This window comes from Mastomys coucha, unplaced genomic scaffold (genome assembly GCF_008632895.1).
Source record: "Mastomys coucha isolate ucsf_1 unplaced genomic scaffold, UCSF_Mcou_1 pScaffold17, whole genome shotgun sequence".
NCBI lineage: Eukaryota > Metazoa > Chordata > Mammalia > Rodentia > Muridae > Mastomys > Mastomys coucha.
In genome coordinates this window covers 20,817,585-20,828,326 of record NW_022196899.1, presented here as the reverse complement: position 1 = coordinate 20,828,326, position 10,742 = coordinate 20,817,585, and the positions used below count along the sequence as shown (strand labels likewise).

The following is a 10,742-nucleotide window of genomic DNA, read 5'->3' as shown; positions in this document are numbered from 1 at the left end:
CTTCTCCTCCTCCTCCTCTTCCTCCTCCTCTTCCTCCTCCTCTTCCTCTTCCAGTGAAGCCTGGTCCTACTCTATTCCAAGAGTGCCTAACTTGCTGCATAGCCTAGAATGGTTTCAGACTCTGTCTTCTTGCCTCAATCTCCCTGTCTATACCACTACCCTGGGCTTATATTTTCTCCTGTAAGGATCGACAGATGTCTTTAGCTGAAACCTACCTTTTGGTTTTATTTTTAATTGTTAATAAGTGATCACAAACACTGAAATCAGCAGTCTAAAGAAAGAAAACCTGCGACTGGGTAGACATGTGTCAGTCTGTCTGTGTCTAACCTTGGCAGTGGTATAAAGTCCCAGGAGACTTCATAGCCCAGAACCAACATGGGCTAATGTGTCTTTGGTTACTCTACAGCTAACTGCTTCTAACATGGAAGGGAAGAGCTGTCCAAGTGAAGTCCTGGTTTGTACAACCAGCCCCGACAGACCTGGACCTCCGACCAGACCCCTCATTAAAGGACCCGTCACGTCGAATGGCTTCAGTGTCAAGTGGGGTATGTCTCCTGCCCTAGTACTCCCACGACAAATCCAACACAAGTAGGAAATACCATCTGCGATGGCTTCCTGCATTTATTGTGCATGAGTGAGGACTTGGGGTGGGCAGCTGAATGTTAATGTATACTCAGATTTAAGTGAACAGTTTTATGAGTATCTCAATTTCATATTTTCTATGTTACATTTTTCTCCTTTATTTTAAACGCTTTATTAATTTGAGTTTGAGGATATATGATAATTCATTCCATAATGGCTCACCTTTTTAAAAAAAAATCAATGAAATTTAATATAAAATTTTTACATTGAGATTGGATTTCAAATCTAGATATGTAATCCTAAGTAGTTTTTTTTTTTTTTTAACATATAGAGTTTTTAAGTTGCAATAAAATAGGAAACTTTTGCTTTTGTGCTGTATGGGGTATGCCTGCCCCGCTTACCTCCCCCACCCCCCCATGAGCTTCAGGGGTTTCACATGGGCTGAGGTAACCTGGGAGGACACTGATGTTCAGCTCTGCAGAACAGGGAAGCGCATGTCACTGTGTGATTGTAGCACTTGTGCGCTCTGCACTGATGTCCTGTGAGAATATATATGAACAGCAAGCGAAGGGCAGAACAGAAAACAAAAGTGATAGTATACGCAGGGCTCAGTTTAAAGCATTGTGCATCACTGGAGACCAAGCTCAAGCATGCCGTATTGAGGTATCAAAGAGCTCTGAGGTCAGTTTCCCTGGAGGACAAGGATGGGTAGAAGTGGAGCTGCCTGGGGTCTGTCCTGGCTGCCTGCCTCCTGGGACATCCCTAGGTTGCCCCCTTAGCTCTGCAGTGGATTTGTCCTTGCGATTGCTGTATACATTCTTATTGAAGTGTGCGTGACAAGTGCACACCCAGGAAAGTGAGCTTAACAAATTGGTGTAAGTAACAAGGCCTTACTTAGAAAGTTCCCCTCCGTGTGCAAGGACACAGAGGTGGCGGGCCGCTGGCAGGCACGACTCTTCACAGTTTGCCCAAATCCTCCCGCCTGGTGTTTCTACACTCACAAGCAAAGTTCTTGCAGACAGACATGTCTGTAGACCATTCATCCAAGGTGACACGGGCTCTGGGGGTAGACGGAGCCGTCCTCTCAGGATGCCTGCCTGGTGCATGTGTCCAGGCCCATGGTGATATGAGGTTTGCTTGGTAGAAGAGTGAGCTGTGGTGAAATTACTCCATTCCAACATTTTACTTATTTTGTCAATGTGGTTTTTTTTTCTCTACCCTTCTCATTTTTTAAAAGCATCTAGTTGCTCATAAATATATGATGTAAAAATAATAAAACAAGATAAATACCTGAATATTTCAACTTTCCATCAAAATCATGCATTCTTACAGAGCCACTTCAGAGTTCTCCCCAGTGTTGGTACTTTTCGGAAATCATTCCACCTGTCAAGTTTTATTTGTGTTTCACCAAGTCACTGCTAACTCTTACAGCCTGCATTTCAGTGACCTTAAATAGAAGCCTGATAAAATTCCTTCTCTTGACACTAAGGGGGCCAGTGTGGGAGACTCACACCTGTAGTCTCAGTACTGGGGTCAGGGTAGGGTACTGAGGCAGGAGCATTCCCAAAACTTTGAGAATAACCTGAGCAGAAATATGAGATGCTGTCTCAAGGGAAAAAAAAAAAAAAAAAACGTTTTAAGGGGCAGGGTTCTTAAAAATGATGAGTTGTGCTTTTTGGTCCAATGGCTGGCTGTATAGTGGAGGGTCTTCTGTACTCTGTAATGATGCTTCCCAGTGACCCCCCAGTGCCCTCCTCACTGACCATCGCCTACTCCACAGATGCTCCAAAAGACAACGGTGGCTCCGAAATCCTCAAGTACCTGCTAGAGTTCACGGATGGAACTTGTGAAGGTGACATTTTGGAAACTGTATTACTCACTGCATTCCCACCCAGTCCCCATCCCGATGTGGTCAGACCTTCTGTAGTAGCTGCCCCAGGCAGCCATTAGTTCTAAGGAGAGAGCTAGTGGTGTAGTCAAGCAATACTAAGCATCGACATGTCTGTCTGTCTGTCTGTGTTTCTGTCTGTCTCCCTCCCTTCCTCCCTCCCTCTCTCTCTCCCCCCCTTCGGCTAGTTTTCCTTCGTAGCACCCTCAGCAGTCTCTCTCCACCTGTACCCCTATATGTGGTTTTATCTTTCAGACACCACAGTGCTTTATGCTTGAAGTACCTATTTTTGACAAGTTGGCATTTTTGTTTCTGTTTTCGTTTCTATTTTCTATGTTGTCACTCACTAATAGAGTAAATGAGCTCGAGGCTTTCTCCCCTACACTGCCACACGCTTTACCTGGCAGTTATCAGCAGTTGTCAGCAGTAGTCTGCCTGGTGGCCTTGCCATGGCCAACCGCCACCACATCCTAGTACGGACAGAGACGGGTGTCAGACTTGCAGCGCACACTGGGTCTCTGTCGTGACTCTGGAGTTGGAGTTCTCGTCAGGTATTACACTGCCGGTGTTAAGATGAGGCCATGGGGCTGGGGCTCACCACCGAGTCTGATGGCCTGCGTGGAATCCCTGACACCCGCGTGAGAATGGACACAGAGCCAGCTGCAGAACCCTGTGTGCGGCAACACACATGCATGAGTGTGCACTGCGCCCTCAGAGTTCAGACGGGACGGTGCAGAATGGGGAGCTTTAGGGCCCCCCAAAATACACTTGCTTTTTCCTTCTAATAAAACTCATTGGGATTCAATAGAAAAAAGATGTTGTCAAAACTTTAAAGCGTAACCAAATTTTACTAATATGGCTGCTGTAATCACTACTTTTTAAAAAGTATACATGCACATGGCGAAAGAGACAGTCACTGAGGACAGGTGGAAGTTGTCTCTGGCTTTTTCTGACACTACAACCACCTGGAGATGGGGGTTTTTTGTCTGTTTATTTGTTTTGTTTTGTTTTTAAGCAATGTTAAGTACTATTTTAGGCCAGAAATAGAATTCTTTGAGATGGGCACAGCTGTTCTTGACATAAAATCAGTTTCTGGACTAGAGAACTTATTTAATGTCTAAATGAAGACTAGGAGAGGAGCCAGCATCTCCCAGCCGCTTACTGAGAGAGTGCACGTCCGCTTTCAGTTGTCCTGGGAGAGCATTGACTCAGTGCAAGACTAGGTGCTATTTTACACTGATTGCCTGGCCAGTCCATGGGCTTTATGCATAGAACCCTTTCATATGTCCGCCCATAGCGCAGCACCGTGGGACAGCTGTGTAAATTCCCAGTTCTCACGGGCTGTATCCTAATTCGGACCTGATAAGGCACAGTACCACTGGGCAGTAATAAACACCTAACTGACCACTGATGGGATCTGTGGAGGCTCCTTTATGAATAGGATAGGGTGAGCTGGTGCAGTCCAAGGCTCACATGGAGTGGTCAACTGGAAATGGCACCAGTGGGAACAAGACAGTGGCCGGCAGCCTCCAGGCGCTCCTCCCAGTGGGCATCAGCCTCGTGGGGCGCCCTCCAGCATCTCCAAGTGTCTGTCACCACCATCACAGCTTCCTTGGTGGGCTCCCTGGACACAGCAGGCCCTCACCAGAGATCTTGGTCTGTAAATGGCCTAATCGGTGCCCTCAGCAGCACCTTGTACAGGAAGCCTGCACCACGTGACAGCACCGACTGCATAGCTGGCCCTGTGACCACCTCAGCGTGGCATTTGACAGCTGTGCAACACTGTTCCCTCCTCTTGTGCCAACTCCCGTGGGATGTGGCTGCTCACACCCCACTGGATAGTCAGCAATGTGATAACAGTAGAACAATAGGACATGGCTCTGCATTTTAGTGTCGGGTGATGCCGGCTGGCCGTGGAAGCCACTTGGTGTGTTTATCTCAGATGCTCTTTCTAACGGGGACTGTCATGCTATAACAAGGCCTAAACTTACACCCATCTCATTTTCCAGCCGGGCAGTGGAAAGTGGCCTACAGTGGATCGGCTACAGAGTATGTCTTTACCGATTTGAAGCCAGGCACTTTGTACAAACTGCGAGCATGCTGCATCAGTACCGGTGGGCACAGTCAGGTTGGTGTATCCATGTGTGGCAGTGGGCCTCTTGATCAAGTTGGGAAGTGCCATGTCAGTAACGGAAGAAAATGCTGCAGTTTTAAATGTTTCTTGTTGATGCAGCCTGCTTTATTTAGTATCACATCTGGACATGAAAAATGATCTTGAGTTACAGGTACAGGTTAGAGTGGTAGGCCCGAATCCTTCTCTGACATTCTGATGTGATTCTGTGTACAGACTCTTTGTCACTGATTTTAACCCTTATATGACCTTCATGTAGTTACATGGGGCAGAAAAAAATTAGGATTTGCATTAACTAAATAAGGGAGATCTCTGTCATTTCAAGGAGGGAAACGTGTAGAATTTTAGAGTCAAGATAAGACCTGCCCAGCTGTGCTGGGATGGTAACACATCTGTGAAGGTCCTTTACTGCCACCTGCTGGGAGACTGTCGTAAAAACAGGAGAAGTCTGATGACTAAGTTAAAGGCACTCCTGCAGTTCTGTCTGTTAGGGTGTTACCTGTGTAGGGTGTGCAGGCAGCAGCCATGGCTCCTCTCTATCAGAATGACTGTAGACAGCCAGGTGGCACGCCAAGAGACTCCATTCATAGCACACACAGTGCTCACGGGTTCAATAGAGTCTAATAAATGCGTACAAAGTACTCTAGAGTCTGGGTGTCATATTGACATCATGAGAGGCACTGTGGTAGAAGTCTTGTTTTCACTGTAGATGATTGGAAACCATTAATGGTGAGAGAGAGAGAGAGAGAGAGAGAGAGAGAGAGAGAGAGAGAGATGATACCTAGTGAGCCAGTAACAGATTGATAACGTTTTCCCAAGTTTTACGTATACACACTCTGCCCGTGTGTGTCATAGCAGTTCCTCAGTGTCCAGGGTTCTATCTAGACAGAAAGACACCCACACCCACACACCAACATACCCCACACAGGATAAGAGTCCAGTTAGAACACACATAGAGTCCTGGGGCTACCCAGAATGTCTCCCAGGGGGAGTATATCCAGACCAAGGCCGTAGGGCATCAGTGGTACCTGCCATGTCAGCGGTTGGGCAGGACAACATGTGCATTAGCTGAAGGCATAGCATCCATTGCCCACACAGCATGCCCTGGAAGGAGTGGGAGCTCTCTGGCTCCACCTTGTTTCCTCGATTCTCCTAAGATGGTCAACTTTGATACCATCAGCTTTGCAGAACCAGATCCCTCAAAGGCGGCCTCATTACTCTAGCATTGGCAGATCTGCTGTAAGAGCCAGGCTCAGTGGGTAAATGCCCCCTTTACCTGCCGTTCGGCTCTTCCCGTGACTGCCCGGCCTCTTAGAGTATCATTCTTAATTTTATCCAGTTGTTTTGTGTTCTCTCGAATCCTCGTGAAGGGTCTTCCTAGTTGTTGGTGTAAAGGAAAAGTTTGCTTATGCTGGCTGGACAATACTGAGCTCTAGGAATCTAACATCAGAGAGAGCCGCTCTAGGTGTAACCAGCATTGCATGCAATGAGAGTCCACACGTGCAGACAGGCATGGACCCTCCTGAAAACCTTAATATATGTCAGCACACACACCTAGTGTGTAACTCCCTTTCGTCCCATTTACAGTTGTGAGACAGAATTAGCCTGATAGATAAGGTGAGAGTGGTTCACAGTAACTAAGCAATGGTCTCTCCGGTGTTTCTCCCACAGTGTTCTGAAAGTCTCCCTGTCCGCACACTAAGCCTTGCGCCAGGTCAGTGCCGACCACCGAGGGTTTTGGGTAGACCAAAGCACAAAGAAGTCCACTTAGAGTGGGGTGAGTGAACGAATCTTCACATTGGCATCAACCAGGACAGTGGGAGACTGGCACTGAGCCCTGTCCCTCGGCTCCAGGGCTTCCTTCAGAAGCCGTGTCACCCATTGGCACGTCCGTGTTCTCCGTAGCCTGGACCGTGGCTGTCTCTCCTCTGCAGCCCTCTATTGCTCACGCTCCCGTTCCTGACAGGGCTGCACTTGCTGTTGCTCCTGTCACCATTAGCAGCCATGTTTCTAGAGAAAATTCCAGAGGAGCCCGCCTTGTCCAGGGTTTGCTCAGCACGTGACGAAAACATGCGTGATTTAGAGATTAAACCAAGAAATGGTTCAAAGAGCAGCATCAAGTCCCTCCTCTGCGGGTTCTGGCATTTTCCTAGCCTTGCCTAACACCACTTTCAGTTGTGCCAGCAGCCTTCAAGTGTGTACGTAGCAAGTGCAAGTGTGTAGAATGTTGGCAGACATTTTGGCCACCACTTATGTCTAAAGTGTGGTAAAATGGAATGCCAGTCTGGGGTCATGTAGACTTAGCAGGATGTCTGACTTTAAGTTAAAGATATTTTTCCTTCCTTCCTTCTTTCCTTCCTTCCTTCCTTCCTTCCTTCCTTCCTTCCCATTATTAAATGTTGAAAGTTTTCCTCATATTCCTATTATTCCTGAATTATTTTTAATATAATCAAACATGTTTAAGTGCATTTGCTTTGGGTAGTTTGTGTCATTCCGGAGCTTTTTCACCTTTTTGAACAGGAGGCTCCTTTTGTAGTGGAAACTCAAGGATACATCACCTATACATTTTGAACAGTAACAATAGAAATCAAATGTAACTCAGTCAGCTAGAAATCTAAAAACCGGTGCTGCAGAGACGGGTCAGTGGTTAAGAGCACTTGCCGCCATTGCAGCGGGCGCAGGTTCCGTTCCCAGCAGCCATGTGGTGCCTCACAAGCGCCTACAGCCCTGGTTTCTGAGGTTTCAGTGCCTTCTTCTGGCCTCCACACACAGTGCACACTCATGCATGCAGGCCCAAACACTCAGACCTGAGTAAAAATAAAACGAAGAGAAATCCAAAAGAGTGTTCAAAGATGAAAATGTTTTACGTCCCCAGATGTGCCGGCATCTGAAAGTGGCTGTGAGGTCTCAGAGTACAGTGTGGAAATGACGGAGCCTGAGGATGTCGCCTCCGAGGTGTACCACGGGCCCGAGCTGGAGTGCACGGTCGGCAACCTGCTCCCTGGAACCATGTATCGCTTCCGAGTGCGCGCTCTGAATGATGGAGGGGTGAGTATGAGCTAACCCTCCACAGTTAGAGCACCGGGTGCTTTCGTTAGCCGCCTGCAATCCCTCAGTCTCGTGTGACAACTGTTAAACTATATATAACCGCATTCTTATTTGTGAGTCAACGCTGCCATGGACCCAGCACCACCAAGTTTCTGTCTCTCATTCTTTCTGTGTGTGTGTATGTGTGTGTGTGTGTGTCTGTGTGTCTGTGTCTGTGTCTCTGTCTGTCTGTCTGTCATGTACACTTTTGATAATTCATGAAAGAATTTCCTGTTCTTATTACTTTCATCACTTATAAGAATTAGGACTTCCGATTAGTCCTAGTAAAAGTTCTTCAGGGGACCTGGGCAGAGTGAGTCAGGAAGACACTTACCATAAACTGAGTTAGAGCTCAAAACCTACAACTTTAAAAGCTGGAGTGGGGAACCCCCTTAGAACCTCAGCCCTGTGAAGGCTGAGGCAGGAGGATGCTGGGGCTTACTGGACCTACTAAGTGAGGTCCAGCCTTGTCTCAGAAGAAGAGGTGGACAGGGGCTAAGAAACTGATTGTCTCCCGCCCTCCTCACGCACGAGTCCTGTACACACAAGAATACTCGCACCTAGCCTTTTAGAATTAATAGTGTAGTCTCTGTGCCTTGGGTTGCTTTGTTCTGGACAAGTAGGGCGGAACCTGAGGAGGAGGCCGCTAACTTTCCTTTAATCTGATTCCTCTAAAAACTCCATAGTTCTCTGGCCCTTTTTATCTGCTGTCTTGTTCATCTGGTATTTAAGGGGCACATCAGAAATTGAGAGGAAGTATGTCTATGGGTGATCCACAGAGGAATTGTTCCTTTTTTTCTTTGAAGTAGTAGACTGATTGGATTTATAGGATATGTGGGGGCTGGAAATGAGGACTAGGTGGCCCACAAAGAGCAGGAGAGATGAAACATAGAACAAGCTAATGCCAACGTCTCCTAGAGCCCCCGTGTATGTATAGATGAGTTCCATGAAAATTGTTACATTTCAAATTGATGAAATTTACTTTTAAAAGAAGAAAAGAAGCCAATTGACAATATAAAGAAAAAGCATGTCATGTGAGTGAGGCCCAAGGACATTCTGACAATCGGTTACAGCAGCGTTGGTTAGCGATGTGGTGGGCATCCCTGTACATCCCAGCAGTCAGGAGACTGACGCAGGAGCATTACACATACGAAGTTAACCTAGGCTACATGGGAAGATGTATCTTATCTCAAAGTAGTGGTGGGGCACGGAGGGTGCCAGGCACCAGAACAAACACCCAGAATGTGATAGCCGTACTCCCAAGAGACCCAAATTCATTTAAGATGAAACTACTCTGCAAGTTTGCTGTGAGTGAATGATTCTCCATGTGCTGCTCTGAGCTCTGCTGTTGGGTGCTGTGAGGGAACCTCAGGGAATCTCTGAAGTTGAGACATGGTGCAGGAACTGCAGGGTAGCACCACTGTGACGTCAGCAAGCGGCGACGAAAGCTCGCACACACACCTTGTTTCCTGGATCGCAGCAAGGGAGGCAGAGGGGAAGGGCGGCATCCCTGGATTCTGGGGTTCTCCGGGAAAGGGGCTAAGTCTGCGAGGCGGAAGGCCTTCTACGCACGCGAGTGGCTGCCTGTCAGCACTGTGTCTGGCTTCTGTGGCGCTGTTTCCGGTGACCAGAGGTAAGAGGTCTGCAGGACCGGAAGTCACATTTCGGAGACTAGGATGGCTGCGGTGAGCGACCAGGAAGCCACCGCCAAGGGGACTCGGAGTGAGGATGCAGTGACTTTTGATGATGTGCATGTGAGCTTCACTAGGGAAGAATGGAATTTGCTCGATCCTTCCCAGAAAAGTCTCTACAAAGATGTGATGTTGGAAACTTACTGGAACCTCACTGTTATAGGATACAATTGGGAAGACCATCACATTGAAAAACGATGTCAAAGTTCTAGAAGTTATGAAAGGCATGAAATAAGTCATAGTGGAGAGAAACCATATGAAAATAAGCAATGTGGTCAAGCATTTGAAATGCCCACTCATCTCCAAAGACATGAAAACATACATACTACAGAGAAGCCTTATGAATGTAATCAATGTGGTAAAGCCTTTTCACAGCAGAGTAGTGTCCAATATCATAAAAGAACACATACTGGAGAGAAGCCTTATGAATGTAATCAATGTGGTAAAGCCTTTTTGTATCAGGGAAATCTCCAAATTCATAAAAGAACACATAATGGAGAGAAGCCTTATGAATGTAATCAATGTGGTAAAGCCTTTTCACAGGAGAGTAGTCTCCAATGTCATAAAAGAACACATAGTGGAGAGAAGCCTTATGAATGTAGTCAATGTGGTAAAGCCTTTTCACAGCAGAGTCATCTCCAAAGACATAAAAGAAATCATACTGGACAGAAAGCTTAAGAATGTAGTCAATGAACTGGGTGCTGGTGGCACACGACTAATTCCAGCACTTGGGTGGGAGATACAGGCATATTTCTGAGTTCTAGGCCAGCCTGGTCTACAAAGTAAGTTATAGGACAGCCAGAGCTATACAAAGAAACACTGTCTCAAAAAACAAAAAACAAAAACATAAACAAACAAACAAACAAACAAAAAACTTATTCATGAAGGAGATGTCTCCAAAAACATAACAGTGCAAATATTAGAAAGAAATCTTATGAATGATGAGAGTAATCCAGGTGGAAAAGTCTTTCACAACGTTTTTGTCTCCAAAAAGTATGAAGGCAACCATATTGGAGAGAAACTATGAATGTAGTCAAGGTGCTAACTCCTTTGCCTGACCTCGTAGAATCTATAACATAAAAGATCCCATACTGGAAAGAAACCTCATGAATGTAATCAATGTGGTAAAGCCTCTGCATGTCCTAATCATATTTAAATGCATGAAAGAAGTCATAGTATTAATAAACTGGTGATTTGAATGTGCTTGGCCCTAAGAAATGGGACTAAAAGGAGGCGTGGCTTATGCAGTATATGTTACAGTTTTGAAGGAAGTGACTTACTAAGGTCGTGGTCTATGGAGCTCCACGCCATGCAAAACAACCCCTCCTACTACTTGACTGGAAGACCGTCTCTTCCTGGCTGT

The 10,742-nt window shown here is 46.4% G+C and overlaps 2 protein-coding genes across 5 annotated transcripts in view; both read left to right on the top strand.

Annotated features, from left to right (window-relative positions):
* Positions 1 to 10,742, top strand: part of Fndc3b (fibronectin type III domain containing 3B) — a 312,865-nt gene that overhangs the window by 257,571 nt on the left and 44,552 nt on the right. For all 4 annotated transcript variants that reach the window (XM_031376473.1, XM_031376475.1, XM_031376474.1 and 1 more), the window contains 5 exons: positions 407 to 545; positions 2,363 to 2,434; positions 4,480 to 4,598; positions 6,273 to 6,378; positions 7,477 to 7,649. In XM_031376473.1, coding sequence (XP_031232333.1) covers positions 407 to 545; positions 2,363 to 2,434; positions 4,480 to 4,598; positions 6,273 to 6,378; positions 7,477 to 7,649 — 609 coding nt within the window. The remainder of the gene's footprint in view (positions 1 to 406; positions 546 to 2,362; positions 2,435 to 4,479; positions 4,599 to 6,272; positions 6,379 to 7,476; positions 7,650 to 10,742) is intronic.
* LOC116095021 (zinc finger protein 431-like) lies at positions 7,662 to 10,699 on the top strand. Its single transcript, XM_031376477.1, has 2 exons — positions 7,662 to 9,083; positions 9,416 to 10,699. Exons 1-2 carry the CDS (start codon positions 9,081 to 9,083, stop codon positions 10,055 to 10,057), a joined length of 645 nt encoding a protein of 214 aa, XP_031232337.1. The 5' UTR covers positions 7,662 to 9,080; the 3' UTR covers positions 10,058 to 10,699.